This window comes from Nerophis lumbriciformis, linkage group LG08 (genome assembly GCF_033978685.3).
Source record: "Nerophis lumbriciformis linkage group LG08, RoL_Nlum_v2.1, whole genome shotgun sequence".
In the NCBI taxonomy this organism is placed as follows: domain Eukaryota; kingdom Metazoa; phylum Chordata; class Actinopteri; order Syngnathiformes; family Syngnathidae; genus Nerophis; species Nerophis lumbriciformis.
This window is the reverse complement of record NC_084555.2, coordinates 26,481,758-26,503,478: the sequence shown is the minus strand read 5'-3', so window position 1 is coordinate 26,503,478 and position 21,721 is coordinate 26,481,758. Positions and strand designations below refer to the sequence as shown.

Sequence of the window (21,721 nt, the reverse complement as noted above, 5' to 3'; positions counted from 1 at the left end):
AAGGACTCAAAACTCAAAATGCAGGACTTGGGACTTGACTTGAGACTTTCCAGTCTTGACTTTGGACTTGACTCGGGACTTGCCTGTCTTGACTCGGGACTTGACTCGAGACTTGAGGGCAAAGACTTGAGACTTACTTGTGACTTGCAAAACAATGACTTGGTCCCACCTCTGTCGTTAACCTTCAAGATCATCTGTCAGCCAATACAATGGCGCTCGTTTTTGGAAGAATAGTTTTCCCTTTGTCGCCATGTTGAACATTTTCTCTTTAAACACCTTCCTGTGTTCAATTATAAGAGGCCTGGCGATCCAGACATGGCAGTGTTGAGTTTCAACTGTTGTAACATGGTATTGTTTTAAGAGCTATGAAAATAATGTGGAAGAATGTGTCCATGAATACTGATCCAGAAATCTCACTTGGGTGGGATTTCTCCTCAAAAAGTGACGTGGGGAGTGATTAGTTGTCATAACACTCTTGGAATTTCTTTGATTGGGTTTTCTTTGAAACAACAAAAAAAACGTGATGGAAACTGTAACACATTTTTTAATTACAATTATTAAAAACTACATTATCTCAAAACTTTACAAGCACTCCATATGGAAACATGAATGATATTAATACATACAGGGATTCTTTTAAATTAACATATCAGATGTACATGCTTTGAGCATTAAAACAGACAGGAAAGGCAAAGTAAAATTTTTGGTGGATCCTCATGAAAGAACCGGCGTCCTCTGCAGTGGACATTTGTTTTAAGTCTTTTTCTTCTATCAGAAAAAAAAAAAAGATGTCAAACACAAAATGTCCACTGCAGAGGACGCCACAGGAGGTCAAGAAAAAGCTAGTTCTTTTAGAACGAAACAGAAGTAATATTGTGCTCTAATATACAATAAATTACAATTCACTTGCACATTTTGGCTTCCTACTATTACATTAAGAATGTTATCAGAGATGAAGATTTTCTTCATCGCAAACACAGAACAAGTATTTGGTTTCTCTAGCTGCATGATTGTTTTTGCTTCAACCACATAAAGAAGAGCAGCGGGAAAGAAAAAAAAACATGAAAATAAAAGAAGAGGAGAGAGCCAGACAAGTTCTCCCACTTTACCACAAAGCATATTTCTAAAGTTGTGACTCGCGTTGTGGAAGAGCTCCTCATAGATATGATATGGTACATGCTGCAAATACCTCAGCGTGGCTCATACTAAGATGGTCCTGTACAGACGTGTGGAAATATTGGCACCAATAAGTGAGTCCACAAGCAACAGTCATCAAGGCTTCAAAATGCTTACAGATTAACCAGAACAAAGGGTCTGTGCACGGCGGTCGACTTTCTTCTTTTGCATAATTGCCTTTGGGGGTAAAAAGACACCACTTTTGACTCGGTTCCTCCCTTCTCTGATTGAAGGGTCCCACGTGTGCACACACACACTCACACACCCAAAGGTGTCTTATAAATATTTACAGAAATGCTTTGTCAGGCTTTTAGATGCCTGTCAGTATAAAACAGCAAAGAAGAGGGAAATTTAAGTTTGAACTTAGTGCAAATATTAGGTAAATTTTAAAGCTTCCGATACCCTCCCGAGAAAGGTGGACTTTCCCCAAATTGTGTCCACTGCAGAGGACGCTTTTTCAGAGGAGGACACATGATCTCACTAACAAAGTCGGTCAGGCGGGGTTCATGCAGGATAAAGGTTTTTAGTGCATCAAAGCTACATTGGAAGACAAAATAATTACTTTAAAGCTTTGTTTGGTTTTTATAATTTAGTTGCAATATATTACAGGAGTTCCAAATGTATTCTACGACATAACATGATCCTTATACCGTAAAAAGAAAACAAAATCTATGTAAAAAAAAACAGGGAAGCTGGAGAGCAATACTTAAAAGGATTTTGGGGGAAAATGCAACACATTTCCTCAAACTTTGGCTCAAATAAATATCAAAAAGTAAACCGTGTCGTCCAGTTTCAAAACACCAGAGTTGTATCTTTTGTGAAAAAAAAAAAAAAAAAACATTTTCAAAAAAGGGACTCCAATCAACAAATGGGAAGATTGTCAACTGTCTCAGCAGAGGAAGTATTGTCTGTAAGGCAACCTGCATGCAGCACTTGGAGAGTACATTTGAGTCCAGCAGCTCAGGATGCAACTGGAAAATGTTTTTTTTTTCAATATCTGAAGTTTGCATAATTTCAAATGAAAGCTTCGGAGGACTGATGGTTTCAGCAGTGCAGCCAAAGCCTTGGAGGGACGTCTGAGTCACTGGTGGGGCAAACGTTGAGTCTGGTTGCTCTCCTCCGCCCTCATGAAGGGCTGACTCAGGCTGAAGTGAACTGTATGGCTTTCCTCAGCTCCTATGGCTTTTGTATAGGCTTCAAGGGTACAAGTCTGAGCACAGTGCAGAGTTTACAAAATACATGGACGTTTTTGTCAGCGTTAAAACGCACAAAGTCTTAATAGGCTACAGAAATAAAAGACAAACATGCATCATTTTTTTCTTTCTTTTCTTTCAGTGTTCGGTATTTTTGTTCATCGTTCTCTTCACTTTCCCACGCTTCCTTCACCGGGCCAGTCAGTAAGGCCTCCAGACGGACTCATCCAGGCGCCCCGAGGCGCTCATGGCCGTGGGGGAATTGCTGTGGCTGCCGTCGGCCTCCACGCCCTCGCTCTGGGCGTTCAGGCCCGGGTTCATCAGGCTGTTGGTGCCGCCAGTGCCCCCGGCACCCGAGCAGGAGAGGAGGCGGGTGGGCGAGCGCTCGCCCCCGGTGTTCCCCGGCGCCACCATGGAGAACTGGTAGGACCCGGATCCTGTGCCGTAATACAGGTAGGAGTTGGACTGGAAGTTCTGGGTCTGGTTGTTTGAGTAGGGCGGCGGCAGGTAGGTGTGGTATCTCGATGGAGCCGACATGCTGAGGCCGCTGATGCCGGTGCTGGAAGTGTTGGTGGAGTAAGGGAAGGCCCCAGGGTAATGGATGCGAGGGTCGGAGAAGCGCGGATCGGTCAGCGGAGACGGGAAGGTGGTCCTCTGCTGGAAGAGATCCGTCGTTCCTGTTGAAGGAAACAAAAAAAAACATAAGATGGACCATCAAACAGGATTCAGAAACAACAAACATGACATATTTTTTAGGCGATAATCACAGTAAATGATTAATTAACCTTCGAAAAGAGCCCAATATTTTGACACTATTGCCAGGATGTCACATATTTTGAATGTGTTACTTGAATACATTACATTTATTTGCTCAAAACTAGGTAACAAGTGCTGGCCGGGTTTATTTTGAGGCGGAATTTTCCAGCGAGATCACCAGTCCGAGTCTCCTCACTCATCTTTGCATGCACTGGCCGCGGTTAATCACTACATGAATACCATATTTTACGGACTATAAGCCGCCACTTCTTTCTCACACTTTGAACCCTGTGGCTTATAAAACGGTGCGGCTATTTTATGATTTTTTTTTATTCGCTAACAACCTTAATGTTTTGTATTCAACAAATAGTTTTCAACACTGACAGAGACACTGAAAAGGTGTGTTATTGCTTGTGCTATGGCGCCATCTTTTAGACGAGTTTTCCCACGGCAGGTGCTGCGGGTTGAAAATGTATTTCCTGTTTCGAGCCTTGAACCGGAAGTATAAGTCCTGTTTTCATTCAATCTCGAAAGGATTCTTCATTCATCACTCCGAGCAACGTTTGTAAGTTTTACAATATAACTAAAACACTTCATACTTACAAAACTGTTTTCATGCATATTTCTACGTGTTATCGTAATGTAATCAAGCTAGCGTCGATAGCATTAGTGGATATGCTAACACAATCACAAGTGTTTGTGTTAGTATTAACTTACAATGGCATTCTTTTTGTATTATTTCAGTTTCGTAAATTCACCAAAACCTCACAGTGGAGTTCTTGAGTCTGTTTAGTTGATTGGAGAGCTAGCTTCCGCAACTGGTGGTCCATGACGATGACTTCTGTTTTGTTTGATCAGCCGTTTTACTGCCGTGTTACATGCACCGTTGGGAAACAATTAATGTATTTAAATAAGCATTTACAAAATATTTCATCGCTGTATATATCTGCGGCTTGTGTAAAATTTTTTCTCCTAAAATTTGGTGGGTGCGGTTTAAGTACCGGTGCACTCTATAGACCGGAAAGTAAGGTAAATAATTGCAGGATTCATCTGTATTTTTATACGTGAATAATGGAATATTTTCGTGATTCATCACATGAGTTAATGCATTAAATGATAAAAAAAAGTTATTGTTTCAGGATAACCCAACCCAACTCATGAAGAAAGAGTTTGTGAAGACCATCTCCCCACAGGCCAGCCCACCTACCTTTTAAAACACAACAATATAAAAGATCCTGTCTGTCTCAAAGCAATGAAAAGAAGCTCTGTCAGAGCAGGTGGGTGTTTTCTACAAACACAAACGACTTGTCGAACTGCTGCAAATCATCATAAATCATACTTAAGAGGGAAAACATGAACACAGCAAATAAAAAGGGAGAAAAAAAAAGTAGTGGGAAGAAGAATGATATATTTATGGGAATATTTTCTAAATGAATTATGTCACGAAGCACATGGGCTTGCCTGACGTGTTGAGCGTGTTCGCCTTTCATGCTGCACAACACGGACGTATTTGGAATGGAGGCAATATGGCCATGAGCCATAACCGTAAACGCCCTGAACCCGGTTGACAATCACAAGTTCCTCATACCTGGTGACACCTGCTGCTTGACAGACAACACATGCACACACACAAACGTCGGTGCATTTCAATAGCCGCATGCGGCTTTTATATGTCCGACATGCCCACATGACTGCCAGTGTAAAATGAGAATTTAAATGGCAGAAAAAAGGGAGCTTGTATTAGTGCAGCAAGCAGTTGCACGCTCCAGCCCTGAGGGGGGAGAATGCCAAACTTGCGTGCCACAGTCTTGTTCAAATGTCTTTTCCCTATGTCTGGAAAACTGGGTCCATTTTCAACGTAAAAAAAATAAAAAATAAATATTCCTTTGCACTTTCCATTGGTCCTGTTGTGCACTTTTTTCTTTTTTTTTTTCTACATTTCAGTAGAATTGTGTCTTCTTTTTGGGGGTGAAATAGTCTGGTGGTGGTGGTGGTGGCGGCGGGAAGATTGTTTCTTTTTCCAGAGTCTACCAGGCGCTGGAGTTCGTATCTGATTTCACGCGAGGAAAATTCGAGCCTTCAGCTGCTGTTGATTCGGGTAAAGTGGAGTCGGCCCACTAATTCCTACCGGACTCCCAAAAGAACTTTCTCTCTCTCTCTCTCTGTCTGTCTGTCTGTCTCTCTTCATCATCCTGCGCCTGTGCTATATTTAGGTCTCAGGCTGCAGCAACGCCAGGGGAGGATCCTGCGGCCTGTGGCCCACCTTGCACATGATCCTCACTTGATTGGAGTTGGTGGAAACGTGTTGGCTAAACTGCGGTGGGGATCGACTCCTGTGCTTTTTCAGGGGAAACTGGACTGGACACATATCACAACATCTTAACTGGCTTGTGCAGTCTCAAGCTCTTGGCTCTGGTCCAGCAACAGTACAGTAGCTCCCTCTAGAGCAGAGGGGCCCAAACTTTTCGGCCTCCAAGGGCCCATAGGGAAAATGTGCCAATGGGCCACGGGCCAAAAACCCCCAGCATTTTTTTTTTTTTTTAGCTTGAAACACAAAAAGCCTAAATATAAATAATAAAGTTCCTTTAAAGTTCGGCCGAGTCATACCAAAGGACTATAAAAATGGGACCCATACCTCCCTGCTTGACACTCAGCATCAAGCGTTGGAATTGGGGGTTAAATCACCAAAAATTATTCCCGGGCGTGGCCACCGCTGCTGCTCACTGCTCCTCTCACCTCCCGGGGGGTGATCAAGGGTGATGGGTTAAATACAGAGAATAATTTCGCCACACCAAGTGTGTTTGTGACAATCATGGGTACTTTCACTTTTTAACTTTAAGTATTGCAAATAACAATGAGGAACGGCAAGTACACTGGTACCTCAACTTAAGAGTTTCTCTCGGCTAATTGCTATGCTTTTAAGTGGCAAGCAACAATTTAAGCTACAAGCAACCCCTCCATTAGTTGGCGTAGCAAAAATCACAGCAGAACCCGTAAGATCCGACCAAATCATCTGGACTTACTCGCTAGTATAAAATTTTAGCCAGAGATTGACATATGTTTGTTTTTCCAAACACGGGAAGGAAGAAAGTGAGTGTGAAGGACATTGCTGAGAGGAAGTGGATGATAATCATCGAATTAAAGAAAGAAATCATCAAAAATGTGGCAGAGTGTGTCGTCGACTTGGCGAAGCAATACCACTCGCAGTATCACTGCTAGTCTGCATCATACTAAAGCAGAATGAATCACACGGCTCCCTCTTTAAAGACTTTTAAATCATGTCTTAAAACATATTTTTACTCTTTGGCTTTTAAACTAGCATGAGAGTTTTGTGATTTTAGTCTATTTTACTTTCTCTGATGTATTTAATGTATTTACTCTTTTATAGTTAAATGTTTTACTGACTCTTCTAGTATGTTCGTCTTAATTTCTGTGCAGCACTTTGTGAAACTTCTACTGTTTTTTGAAATGTGCTATATAAATTCAGTGGATTGGATTGAAATCTAATGTGAATGTTAAAATAATATCTCAACCTTTGACATTTATCCTTGAAAATATGGAGAAGCAACTAGAAGGAGATGCCGTAGAAGTCCACTCTCCAAGGTAAATGTTGTACATTATTATTACATTACTTCAAAAAACTTAATTCTATTGTGGTTTCATATGATATTTTATATCTAAAAGTTATTTTTCTTTTAAAAGAGTATGTTACATGTTAAAATGGTGCTGTTTTGGGGGGTCAAGCACTTTGATTTCAATTGTGGTGTTTTAGACTGAAATATTGTTTAATAAGGACATTTATTACTAGGGTTGTGCCAATTGATCGGCCACTGATGTTGCGTTCGGGTCGCATTGTTGCGATGGTCGTGTTCCCGGAATGCGAAAAAGACAGGAAGCGGTAGAAGCAGCATGCAGGTACTAGTCTTTTTTTCTCAAGCGAGGCAAAGTACACAAAAAGACGTGTGCCGCTCGGAAGCGCACGGGAAGCCCACAGCAAACTTAGCGTAGCAAAACGTAAAGATGAACTAGGTCGCAGCATAAGGCTAATGATTGAGTTAGTTTATTTCAAACATGCATACAATTACAACATGATACATCACAATTTCCAGTTTCTCCTTTCAACATGTTCGAAAAGGAGTAGGAAGAAGCCGAGCTTATTTAATCGTACCCCTTTTCCTTTACATAGAAATTGCTAACACTTTTGTTCACTTCCTGTTCCCAATTTATTCACAATAAGTAATAACATTTAAAAATAGATAAATAATGATTAGTGAAGGAAGTTGTATTTCATATAGTGAGACAAATAAGATCATCCATAAATTCAGATTTTTTTTTTATCATGGTTAAGGGCAAAATGTATTTCAATGAGTAATAGATAGTATTTTTGCTTTTGTTTAGTTATTGTGTACTTTTGACTTTGTTTTGCTCAAACAATTGTATGTATCAAGAGAGAATAATTGGTAAATATTGTGCTGATATTGTTAAACTGTCAATAGCACTCACCATAAAGAAACTGAAAAATGTACAGTTGATACCGGTGATCGGTATCGGCCGATCTCAATCATGCGTGATTGGTATCGGAATCGTCGGCACACAGTAAATCCCTGATCAGAACATCCCTTTTTTATTACGTATGTCTAGCTTGTGAGCTATTGTGTGCTTAGCTGCGGTGTAGCTGCCAGCTCCTAGTAGCCTATAGCTTACGATGTTAACCTTTGCTTTGCGCTTAATGGAGGACAATTGGATACTAGGTACTGCTCGTATTGGATATTTTACATGCAAGTCGATACTATCCCATACTTGCTGACATAGGTCTGATATTGGATATCAATATCGGACTGGGACACCACTTGTGAGCTTGAAAGAGGTCAGAATGAATAGGTATTACATTTGGGAAGCCAACTCGAAACGACTCGACCGGCCAAAGTGGGCCCCGGGCCCACAAGCTGGGAACCCTTGCTCTACATCCACTGTTTCGTAACGGAGGCGCAATTAATTTGCAGTCTGTTTTTTCTCTTTCTCTTTCTCATCTAACCATGGTGCATACTTTCCTGCCCCCACCCATCATAAGTACAGGCTCCGCTGTTGTGACTGTGGTAACTGTGGTGTATCGTTGGCAGAGAGAAAGCGAGACTAGTAGTAGCTGCTTGTAACCTCTGTATCCCGAAACCACACATGATCTCCATTAGGGCTCATCTGAAATGTGTTTGCAGGGACAGGAGAGAAGATGGACCCCAGAGGGCTCGCTTGGCACGGCCCAAAAGTCTGTGATGTTCACAGACCACAAAGCGGGTAGCAGGGAACCAGAACTTTTTATAAGAGAACACAGTGTTCCGTTGCTCTCTTTCCCTCTTAAAGCACAGCGACACACACTTATTTAGTTCTGCGCAACCCAGGGTGGAGTCCTTTTGCCTACTTTGGAGGGTTTTTTTTTGCAAAAGACCACTAGTCCACAGTGAAGCGTGCAACCCAGATAGGACAGGAGGTTTGACTCATTTGCTTATGGGGAAAACAGACTTGTGTTGTTGGTATAGGGGCGAGTTTGAGACGACCGTGTCTTTGTGTGGGATTGTGCACTATTTAGTGTGTGTGTGTGTGTGTGTGTCTGTATGAAGCGGCTGGCAAAGAGGAGATGCAAATCCAGGCGCTCACCTGTGAAATGTTTACACAGGCTTGATGCAAACTGTGACGGCCGGCACCTAGGCAATGGTGTCTCAGGCAAATGAGTCAAAGTAAAGAAAAAGGGGGAAGGGTGCTAACTCCAAGAAAACAATTTCTCCAATTTTGTTCCTCATATCTATTGTATCTGTACGGTATCCCGGGACTAATCAAGTAACGCGGTCCTGACCCAGCAGGCACAGAACATTGCTACGACATTGAAACCTTGATTGTACCAACATGTCCTTTAAAACTGACTTCGAAACAACATGGCAAAATAGTTGTGTTTGTAAAGTGTTGATGTGTAACATTAGATCCATTGGGGAAGCGTGTCTCAGTTGGTAGAGTGGCCGTGCCAGCAACTTAAGGGTTCCGGGTTCGATTCCCGCATGTGCCATCCTAGTCACTGCCGTTGTGAAATTGGGCAAGACACTCGACCCACCTGCTCCCAGTGCTACCCACACTTGTTTAAAATGTAGCTTAAAGATGTAGATAATGAGTTTCACTATGTAAAGTGATTTGAGTCACTAGAGAAACAGCGCTACATGAATATAATTAACTTCAATTCACATACATGTTGTTGAGTGGGAAATGACCAAATTTCGATGGTCAACTCAAAGTCACAAACTGACTTTGAATAAACTTTGTCAAAAAGCATGTTGTTTCAATGTTGTTGTTATGATCCGTTGCCCGGATCATGTTTTGTTCTGTTAGTTTGACTACCTCAGTTCTGTTTTCAGCATCCCGGGGTTTGTGTTTTGGCTTCCATGGGTGCTGATTAGTTTCACCTGCCTCTGATTAGTGTTCGGGACGCTCACCTGCTCCTGGGCACTAATCACAGAGCTACATGTTCCTGTCTTTTTTGCCACACACTGTCTGGCTGTCTTATTTGCTTCTATGCAACAAGTTATGTCGTCGACTTATTCCTTATGCTAAACGTTCACGCTAGCTTCCTTAGTTTTGCTTCCCGTGCGATCGGCACGCTAGTTTTATTTATTTTGTATCCTGTATAGGGATGTCCGATAATGGCTTTTTGCCGATATCCGATATTCCGATATTGTCCAACTCTTTAATTACCGATACCGATATCAACCGATACATGCAGTCGTGGAATTAACACATTATTATGCCTAATTTGGACAACCAGGTATGGTGAAGATAATTTATTAATTAAAAAAAATTAAAATAAAATAAGATAAATAAATTAAAAAAAAATTCTTGAATAAAAAAGAAAGTAAAACAATATAAAAACACTTACATAGAAACTAGTAATTAATGAAAATGAGTAAAATTAACTGTGAAAGGTTAGTACTATTAGTGGACCAGCAGCACGCACAATCATGTGTGCTTACGGACTGTATCCCTTGCAGACTGAATTGATATATATTGATAAGGGAATAAGCGGTAGAAAATGGATGGATGGATGGATGATATATATTGTAGGAACCAGAATAATAATAACAGAAAGAAACAACCCTTTTGTGTGAATGAGTGTGAATGAGTGTAAATGGGGGAGGGAGGTTTTTTGGGTTGGTGCACTAATTGTAAGTGTATCTTGTGTTTTTTATGTTGATTTAATAAAAAAAAAAATAAAAAAAAAATAAAAACCCCGATACCGATAATAAAAAAAGCGATACCGATCATTTCCGATAATACATTTTAACGCATTTATCGCGATATTATGGGACATCTCTAATCCTGCATGATTTATGCGAATAAATCATTGTCTCACCTGCACCTTGCCATCGGCGTTCCTGCTGCATCTTGGGAGAACGACCCGCTCATAACCATGCGACCACGACGTTACAGTTCTTTTTGTGTTGGAGATAATTGGTTGGGAAATGACCAAAATTCAATGGTCAAATCAAAGTCAGAACCCAACATTAATTAAACGTCGTCAAAAAGCATTTTGTTCCAACGTTAAGTCTGAGTTGCTCAATGTCAGGACCTAATTTTTTAATGTTGTTTCAATGTCTTGTGCCGGCTGGGAATGAATTAATAAAGGTACTCTTCTACCATTTGCAAAATACCAGGTCTTGTTTTTAAGCGCCTGATGGCGTGCTACGGCGCATGTCACGACTCAACATCAATACAGGCACAGAATCCTTTCAAGCAGAAACAGTATGGAGACAAAAGAGGGAGAATCGACGTATTTGGCTATAGAATGAACAATAAAAGTGGAGCTTTAAACATTAAAGCGTCACTCTGCAAACGGTGCTTTAAAACATAGCTAACTATTATGTTAGTTCCACTATGGACTGGACTTTCACAATATTATGTCAGACCCACTCGACGTCCATTGCATCCGGTCTCCCCTAGATGCGGTCCTCTCCAAGGTTTCTCATAGTCATTCACATCGACGTCCCACTGGGTTGTGAGTTTTTCCTTGCCCTTATGTGGGCTCTGTACCGCGGATGTCGTTGTGGCTTGTGCAACCCTTTGAGACACTTGTAATTTAGGGCTATATAAATAAACATTGATTGATTGATTGATTGATTGATAACTAGTTAGCCAGCTACGAGCGGCTAACGTCTGTCCACACAGTGTTTTAGATGCTTCTAAATCACTAATCTTCGCCTTCATGGCAACAAATAAACTATGTTTCTTACAAGTATCATCCCTGCAGGACAGGGAATAACTAAACATGCTTCACAACACACCGTAGGATGATACAATAGCTAACAGCAAGCTAGCGCTACTGAATGTAAACAAATGGGTGGATCTATACAAATATCGATTTTAACGATACGAGGTACAAGTCGTATCTAGTCGATACTATAATATGATGATATTTTTCATTGCAACAAAATCTTTAATTTTTTAAAATTATTTATAAACTTAGGAAATAAATCCTTGGACACAGGAAAACTTTAATAATGACCAATGAATGACCCTATAACTACTTGGTATTGGATCCATACCCAAATTTGTATTATCACCCAAAACAGAAGAATAAGTGTATATTACATTTCAACAGAAGTGTATTTAGAACACACTAAAACAGAAAGTAACTAGATATTACCAGTAAATGAAGAAGTAAAAGTAATAATCCATCCATTTTCTACCACTTGTCCCTCATAATTTTGACAAAATAATAGAATGGGAAATTACACAATATGTTACTGCATACTTAATGAGGAGCCTTTGTAACATGTTTGCCTACTTACTACTAACAGAGAAGTTGTCTACTATGTTCCCTAAGCTATTCAATGCCAAAATTGTGGTCGCCTTTGAAAAGTATCAAAAAGCATAGATACATTGGTATCGGGACAACCCAATCTCTAGCATGTATGCTGACATACTATTGTGGTTTTATCAATGCAGGCTGAACCACTTGTGTGAATTCAACAGGTGCTGCCTGGTTCAGAGAGTTTGAAACCTGTAAGTTATGAAAACGGGTAATTAATGCTGATAATAGGGCGTGGATGCCCCAGACGTCATAAACGTCTTGCTAAGAATAGGAGAGCTGAGTGAACACAAATGATCTCCAGTTGTTTATTCAGGCGCGGATGCTTCAAGGCCAATGCATCATGTGGAATGCAATAGTATACTATGGCAAAATGGTCTTTATCGTGTTAGTGTCAATATTTTGCATGAGTTCTTCTTGTGACATGCACTAGAAGCAAGGCAGAAAATACAGTGTGGTGAGTTTGGGGTGGAAGAACTTGACTGTGACTGGTGTCGTTTATTCAGTGCATGTTGTGGTGGTCCGTGGCAAGTCGGGAACAAAATAAGAGAATCAGACAAAGAAGTAGGAGGGGAAATATGATGAAGCCAAGCAGGGTGGTGGCGTCTTAGGAATGTTCTGGGCTGTTCAAGGGCCCTACGGGTAAAATGAAGCAGACTCTAAAATTGTCAGAATGGCACACCCTCCTTGTGCTGTGCTGCCCGCCTTTACCAGACTCTGTACTTCGCGATTGCTTTTTGGTGTTTGAAATGTCAGACGGTATACAAATAAACGTTTAAAATCTTTGCTTTGTTAGGAGATGCTGCTGGGTGGTGTGAGCAAGGCTCCTTCCAGACACCAAGCACTAACAAATCTTTGCATTGACCTGGAAAAATACGGGGTTTTCATCACACCCAACCCAACTGATGCTATCAACATTTATACTTGTTATACCATGAGTATCAGTATGATGCTTTATATTTTACTACTGTTATTCAATGGTACTATAGAGTACTATAAAATCAAACTGGGCCATAGTTCAAAACCTATGTCACGTTCGGTTGCAGACTGGCCCAAGCACTTTGGCGGGAAACAAGCAGTCAAAGCAGACTAAGCCTATAGGTATTGTTCCAATTTTTCATGCCAACAGTAGGCACTCAAAAGTACAGTAAAGCGCGACTTTTCAAAATGCGCAAGCTCTATGGATATGCCATAGGTATGCTACATGCATTAGCGATTTTACATGGCAATTTCAAAACTACTACTACTGTAAGACGCACACAAACATTAAACAGCAAGTGTGTAATAAAGCAACACTTCATAAGGCTCAACAAAATAAAAAAAAATGACACATTCAACTTGACGGCAAAGACTACTTCCTGACTAAGGCAACACACCAAAGTCTAAACAGTACTGCCATATAATGTCTTGGAATTGCAACAGCGTGCAACATCCATCCATGTTCTACCATTTGTCCCTTTTGGTGTTGCGGGGTGGGGCTGGAGCCTATCCCAGTCGGGCGGAAGGTGGGGTACACCCTGGACAAGTCGTCACCTCATCACAGGGCCAACACAGATAGACAGACAACAGTCACACTCACATTTACAAACTAGGGCCAATTTAGTGTTGCCAATCAACCTATCCCCAGGTGTATGTCTTTGGACCTGGGGACTACCCGAAGGCAACCCACGCAGGGAGAACATAGAAAATATTATCGAACTCAGGACCTTCTTATTGTGAGGCACTAGCCACATCTACTATATGATACAGTACAGTGCTGGCAAATGAGACACATTAGTGTAAGAAAACAAGATAGCAACTGGACAGCACAGCTTAGTGTTAAATACAGAAATTATATATATATATATATATATATATTTAAACATCCCTCCATTTTCTACCGCTTGTCTCTGTCGGGGGGTTGCGGGGGGCTGGAGCCTATCCCAGCTGCATTCAAGCGGAAGGCAGGGTACACCCTGGACAAGTCGCCACAATTAACATTTATCAACACATTTGAAGACTAACAAAAGTACAGAAAATTGGTACTGCTGAGTACCAATTTAGATTCCCAGGACCACAAATTGCAATTTAAATGTGAAAGTTACACATCCTCGTACATAATTTCTTCCTCTATGTGATATGCCAAAAACAAAGTTATAAATCTTACGAAACTGTTGTGCTCTACTTTAGATAAGGATAATAAGTCTCCCATTTTTCCAAGTTATTTACACACAATGTTATTATTTTTATTGTAAGTAGGCCGAATCTCTTACAGCAGGGGTCCCCAAACTTTTTGACGCGGGGGCCGCATTGGGTTAAAAAATTTGGCCGGGGGCCAGGCGGTATATATAAATATATGTATATATACATATATAAATTGTCTTTATAATCCGTTTTGTCATTTAACATCAATTAACATTGATGTTCATCAACATTTAACATTGTCACGTTATCGATTGGAAAATTCATTTTTAGACAATATGATTTGCCTGAGCGGCTAGGAGACACCAAGAGTAACAAGCGGTAGAAAATGGATTAGAAAGGAAAGATTTAAATATATATATATATATATATATATATATATATATATATATATATATATATATATATATATATATATATATATATATATATATATATATATATATATATTTTTACTTGGGACTTCCTGTGGGACGGATTTTGGATGCTGGGGGGCCGGATCCGGCCCGCGGGCCGTAGTTTGGGGACCCCTGCCTTACATTATATTCATTTTATGATAATCACTGCTGTAATTGGATTATTTTATTAAGCCATGTAACTTGTTATGATTTCAAGTTTTGGAAAAGGATACTTATGTTTCTCACATGTTGACCAAGGAATGGTCAGGGAGTTTGTGTTTGCTCAGACGCATGAACAATTGACACCTGCAAGGTGGTTGGTGTGTGCAACCAGCTGTGCTTTTATTTTGAAGGTGTGTCTTTTTACAGGCTGCAGGATGTGTGTTACACCAGAGATGATTTTTGTTGGAAAAATATCGCGCAAAACACTGGAGTTGACGGGTATCTTTACTCGTTTATTGTACCTTACCCTTATAATTAACCATTGAACAACATGTAAATGATAAATAAATGGGTTATACTTGTATAGCGCTTTTCTACCTTCAAGGTACTCAAAGCGCTTTGACAGTATTTCCACATTCACCCATTCACACACACATTCACACACTGATGGCGGGAGCTGCCATGCAAGGCGCTAACCAGCAGCCACCAGGAGCAAGGGGGAAGTGTCTTGCCCAAGGACACAACGGACGTGACTAGGATGGTAGAAGGTGGGGATTGAACCCCAGTAACCAGCAACCCTCTGATTGCTGGCACGGCCACTCTACCAACTTCGCCACGCCTGTACACATGTGTACTCTATAAAAATACTCGAGATGTCGGCCGATAAATGCGTTAAAATGTAATATCGGAAATTATCGGTATCGTTTTTTTTTTTATTATCGGTATAGTTTTTTTTTTTTTTTTTTAATTAAATCAACATAAAAAACACAAGATACACTTACAATTAGTGCACCAACCCAAAAAACATTCCTCCCACATTTACACTCATTCTCACTCATTCACACAAAAGGGTTGTTTCTTTCTGTTATTAATATTCTGGTTCCTACATTATATATCAATATATATCAATACAGTCTGCAAGGGATACAGTCCGTAAGCACACATGATTGTGCGTGCTGCTGGTCCACTAATAGTACTAACCCTTAACAGTTAATTTTACTAATTTTCATTAATTACTAGTTTCAATGTAACTGTTTTTATATTGTTTTACTTTCTTTTTTATTCAAGAATTTTTTTTTAAATTTATTTATCTTATTTTAGTAGTTTTTTTTTTTTAAAAAGTACCTTATCTTCACCATACCTGGTTGTCCAAATTAGGCATAATAATGTGTTAATTCCACGACTGTATATATCGGTTGATATCGGTAATTAAAGAGTTGGACAATATCGGATATCGGCAAAAAGCCATTATCGGACATCCCTAAAAAATACAGTACAATATCCACAGGTTTCTACTTAATTTGGAGGGAAATGAAAAAAAGTCTTACCTGGCCATGGTCTCAGGTCCTCCTCCACCTTGCACGTCTTCAAAGTTGTGGTGTCCATCTGATCCTGCCACAGTGCTGCTAAAACACAAAAATCCCAAAACATAAATCATTGGAAGAATCATATTTTTACATGCATACTTTTAGTATTTTGTAGCATGCATAGTGATGTGTGGGTGGCGTATGTGTGCACGGGGTGAGGAAGTCACCACCTGAGCAATATAAATAAAACTCATTCCAAAAGAGAAAAAACTTCATGACAGACACGTCAAACGGTCCTGGCATGTGGTGGTTTTGGAGATGTGTCTTCCTGTCACAGGCCGGCCTCTGCTGACTGAGCAGTGGGCAGTGACGGCTGGGTTTCTCACCCGAGTGAGAGCAGCCTTGGGGAAAACATGCCCCCGTGGAGATATTTTTGGGTCTTACTTATAGGCGAGACAATGGAGAGGCAGTGCAGACATGTGAAAGGCAACAGCAACCCGGCCAGTAAAAGCTGTCAAGAAAGCGAGGGAAGGTGGACGACCTGCTGGCCCAACGCGTGGGACCCTGCTTCGCACTCAACGGTCACACCGCAAAAAAGCTGACACAAGCAGGCTGTGTTTGCTTTAGGTCTGAGACGGTGCAAGTCAACTTGTACTGAGCGCACCTGGGGCCTCATTTATAAAAGTGCGCGTGGAACCGAACATTGCGTAAGCCCAGACCTCAGAATGTACGTACGCACGAAAAAAAAAAAAAACGCGCTGCACACGCTTGTTTGCACTCTTCTCATTATGAATCACACCTGCAGTGAATTGTGCGCAGAAGAGTACCTCCCATAATCATGCATAAATGTCCGTGCTAATTAGGTCATGAATATGGTAATGAGTTGAGGGATCACGTGTTGAACTGACCCCCAAAAAAATATTTCTATATTGGTCTTTATTACGTTGCGCAACATAAGAAGACTATTTTTGGAGAGCCCAATAAATACAGGTTTCATAAAAATAACAATTTGAATGGCACTTTTTGACCAATCATACTGTTGAAGTTGCTGGGACAAAGAACAACATGTTAACAATTTTAGCCTTCAGTTTGCCAAGTCTTTGTCCAAATAATTATAGCATTTGTTATTTATATGTGTTATTTATATGTGTTGTATTTTGTCAGACATTTTAGTGCATGACACAATTGGTCATCATGAGCAATTTTTAGAGCTCTTTTGGGCAATTGGCACCAATACCAGATGACTTCAATATGTCATTTGCACAATACATGTGTTTTTTATACAGTTGTTTATCTCATAAAAAATATTTCAGTAGTAATAATAATAATATTTTTGATATATGCTGCGTGAGAACATTTGCACTCCAACTGTGTTATAAACTCCATCCATCCATCCATTTCCTACCGCTATCCTAGCCCTCAATGTCTAAATGTATTGAATAAAAAAATGCACTAAATTCCTAAATTCATTACATTATTTTATCGAGCGAAATGTTGTGCTGCAAGCCAAACTTTTGTGGTCTTTAGTCTTAAAAATGATATATTTCCACTGTTTGGCCACACACAGACCTATTTATAGACCATTGTTATCACTCAATTAAAAATGAGCAAAATAAACAATAAATACTTCAATGACTCACCACATTATGACTGCATGTACAATATTACCACAGCATATTAATGCGGCTGTGTTTTGATATCTAAGCTCCAATAACTAAACATACATTGCATCCAGAATTAGAGGAATGCATATACATGGTCAAATGTATGTTTTATTATTCTATAGTGCATGTCTCTTTTTTCTTGGGCAGTCAAATTTAACTAGGTAACTCATGTGATTAATCACAAAGAATAATCGCATTAATCATGTGTACACGCAGACTAATCACACAATTTATTTTGACCATACATGCTCCGTTACCTTAATCGCGGATGGTTACCTGAAAGTGATCAATCAGATCAATGAATACGTCAGTGCAAAGATGAGTGAGGAGACTAAAATAAAATATAGCCTGACTGGACCTGACTAGATTTACATTTTGAAAAAATAATTGTAGTGCATTCAAGTAAAAGTAAAACAAATGTGCCTGGATGAAATTCTCACAATAAAATTATGGAATGGATTAAGCAAAGAAATCCAACAATGTACTAAAATGATCCACTTTAAGAAACAGTTCAAACTCAAAGTGTTTACAAATTACAAGGAAGAAGTATCCTAATAAACAAAATCAACCTTATTAAAAAAGGAGAACATCTTATTCAGCTCAAAAAGGATGAACCAAGGCATCAATGACTCTTCTGTTTTGTTTGATTAGCTGTTTTACTGCAGGCACCATTTGGAAAAAATTAAGGAATGTAAAAAAACATATACAAAATCTTTTTAAGTAAATATCTAATTTCACAAGCTATCGTTATATATCTGCGACTAATATATGAAAAAAAAAAATTCTTCTAAGATTTAGTGCGTGCGGTTCATATACTGGTGCGGCTTATAATACGGAAAATACGGTACATTGTTTTGTGGGCCACATTTCCACAGAGTTTAGGATAGGTGGTGGGGGGCAGACTTCTCCCTTCACTGTCATTCTTATTTTGTATATTCCTGAAAACCAGCGTCCTCTACACAAGACATTGGATTTTAGTGCATTTATTTTGTCAGAGTTACAGGAGCGCTCTGTTGTTTTTAAGGACCTTCTGCATAAAAGCTAATCAAAGATCATCTCTACGACAGCACTCTAGGGTTTTAAGAATCCACTGCAAAAATGTGAGTCCCTCACACATTTTTGAACTGAACTCAAGTTGAATAGACCAAATAAAGAACAAGAGAGGATCTAAAATGGAACGTTGAGAAACAACACTAGTATAATTAAATTAGTTAAACAAATGACTACTGACTGCATCTGAAGTAACAACAATGACATTAATAAAACATTTCAAAACTGCCAAAAAGTTGAGGACTTAAAGGGGTGCCTTGAGGATCGCCTCGGTCATGTAAATCACAGATTTGGACCCAAGTGTTCTATGTCTGCAAGAAAGGTTAAAATTAGAGAGGTCCGATAATGGCTTTTTTGCCGATATCCGATATTTTCCGATATTGTCCAACTCTTAAATACCGATTCCGATATCAACCGATACCGATATATACAGTCGTGGAATTAACACATTATTATGCCTAATTTTGTTGTGATGCCCCGCTGGATGCATTAAACAATGTAACAAGGTTTTCCAAAATAAATCAACTGAAGTTATGGAAAAAAATGCCAACATGGCACTGCCATATTTTTATTATTGAAGTCACAAAGTGCATTATTTTTTTCAACATGCCTCAAAACAGCAGCTTGGAATTTGGGACATGCTCTCCCTGAGAGAGCATGAGGAGGTTGAGGTGGGTGGGGTTGGGGTGGGGGCGGGGGGTAGGGAGTAGGTGGTAGCGGGGGTGTATATTGTAGCATCCCGGAAGAGTTAGTGCTGCAAGGGGTTCTGGGTATTTGTACTGTTGTGTTTATGTTGTGTTACGGTGCAGATGTTCTCCCGAAATGTGTTTGTCATTCTTGTTTGGTGTGGGTTCACAGTGTGGCGCATATTTGTAACAGTGCTAAAGTTGTTTATACGGCTACCCTCAGTGTGACCTGTATGGCTGTTGATCAAGTATGCCTTGCATTCACTTGTGTGTGTCAAAAGCTGTAGATATTATGTGATTGGGACGGCACGCAACAACTGTGCCTTTAAGATTTATTGGCGCTCTGTACTTCTCCCTACGTCCGTGTACACAGCGGCGTTTTAAAACGTCATAAATGTTACTTTTTTAAACCGTTACCGATAATTATGAAAAAGATACCAATAAATTCCGATATTACATTTTAAAGCATTTATCGTCCGATAATATCGGCAGTCCGATGTTATCGAACATCCCTGGTTAAAATGTCAGTGCAAGGATCTGCCAATATGTTTATAGTGGTACACGTTCTTCTATACCAGTGTTTTTCAACCACTGTGCCGCGGCACACTAGAGTTCCGTGAGATACAGTCTGGTGTGCCGTGGGAGATTATCTAAATTCACCTATTTGGGTTAAAAAAGTATTTTTTGCAAACCAGTAATTATAGTATGCAAATGATGTGTTGTTGTTGAGTGTCGGTGCTGTCGAGAGCTCGGCAGAGTAACCGTGTAATACTCTTCCATATCAGTAGGTGGCAGCTGGTTGCTAATTGCTTTGTAGATGTCAGAAACAGCGGGAGGCAGTTTGAAGGTAAAAAGGTGTCTAATGCTTAAACCAAAAATAAACAAACAGGTGAGTTACCCTAAGAAAAGGCATTGAAGCTTAGGGAAGGCTATGCAGAACGAAACTAAAACTGAACTGGCGACAAAGTCAACAAAAACAGAATGTTGGACGACAGCAAAGACTTACTGCGGAGCAAAGACAATGTACATCCGAACATGGCATGACAATCAACAATGTCCCCACATAGAAGGATAAAAACAACTGTTCTTGATTGCTAAAACAAAGTAGATGCGGGAAATATCGCTCCAAGGAAGACATGAAACTGCTACAGGAAAATACCAAAAAAAAGAGGAAAAGCCACCAAAATAGGAGCGCACGACAAGAACTAAAACACTACACACAGGAAAACAGCAAACAACTCCAAATAAGTCAGAGCGTGATGTGACAGGTGGTGACAGTACACCTACTTTGAGACAAGAGCTATAGTGATGCATGCTTGGTTATGCTTTAAAGTCATACCCAACAATTGCGACAACGACTTTTTACTGTCAACTGAGTTTAGTTTTTTAGTGATTTCTGCTGGTGGTGTGCCTCCGGATTTTTTCAACGCAGAAAATGTGCCTTGGCTCAAAAAAGGTTGTAAAACACTGTTCTATACAACAAGAGCACTCTAGTGTTTTTTTTAGGAATTATCTGTAAAAATGTTTAAAGTTAAAGTTCAATGATTATCACACACACACACTAGGTGTGGTGAAATGTGTCCTCTGCATTTGACCCATCCCCTTGTTCACCCCCTGGGAGGTGAGGGGAGCAGTGGGCGGAAGCGGTGGCCACGCCCGGTAATCATTTTGGTGATTTAACCCCCAATTCCAACCCTTGATGCTGAGTGCCAAGCAGGGAGGTAATGGGTCCCATTTATATAGTCTTTGGTATGACTCGGCCGGGGTTTGAACTCACGACCTACCGAACTCAGGGCGGACACTCTAACCACTAGGCTACTGAGTAGGTTTGTCTCCCAAGTTCTGAACTGAACCGAAGGTCCGGTATGGTGTCATTCCAGGGCCGCCGGTTTAATAGTACTGACCTACAGCCACACTGAGCATGTGTAAAGGCTATGCTTCCCCTTGACTTCCTCTGTAAAGAACCAAATCAGCACTGAGAGGTCCTGCACTACGGCTCACAATGGCAAATTCTTACGTATAAATGGCCTTATTCAGAAAGACTTGCAAGCAGCTGGTGTGATTTGCTCAAGAAAATAAACATTTCCTTCAAATATTTTGATTGGCCGGCAGACAACGTCAATACCAGAAGCACAGATTACCCCTGTTAATAGGAGGGCCCACCCCTGGGTGGAGCCAGTGGAGTGGGTGAGGCAGGGGGCCGAAACGGGAAGCATCACTAATACTCGGCGTACAGGCGAGGCGCCCGTGTAGTCTTGAGGAGGACGTAAATAAACACGAGACACTTTTTGAAGTTTATGTGG

The 21,721-nt window shown here is 40.3% G+C and overlaps 1 protein-coding gene across 2 annotated transcripts in view; it reads right to left on the bottom strand.

The window, feature by feature from the left end:
- Positions 1–578: 578 nt before the first annotated feature.
- runx3 (RUNX family transcription factor 3) overlaps positions 579–21,721 on the bottom strand; it is a 118,252-nt gene continuing 97,109 nt past the window's right edge. Inside the window, exons 6-7 of one of the 2 annotated variants that reach the window (XM_061968548.2) lie at positions 16,040–16,117; positions 579–3,046 (exon numbers count right to left, since the gene is read on the bottom strand). In XM_061968548.2, coding sequence (XP_061824532.1) covers positions 2,571–3,046; positions 16,040–16,117 — 554 coding nt within the window. In that variant the 3' untranslated portion in view covers positions 579–2,570. The remainder of the gene's footprint in view (positions 3,047–16,039; positions 16,118–21,721) is intronic. The other variant, XM_061968549.2, reaches the window with a different exon arrangement.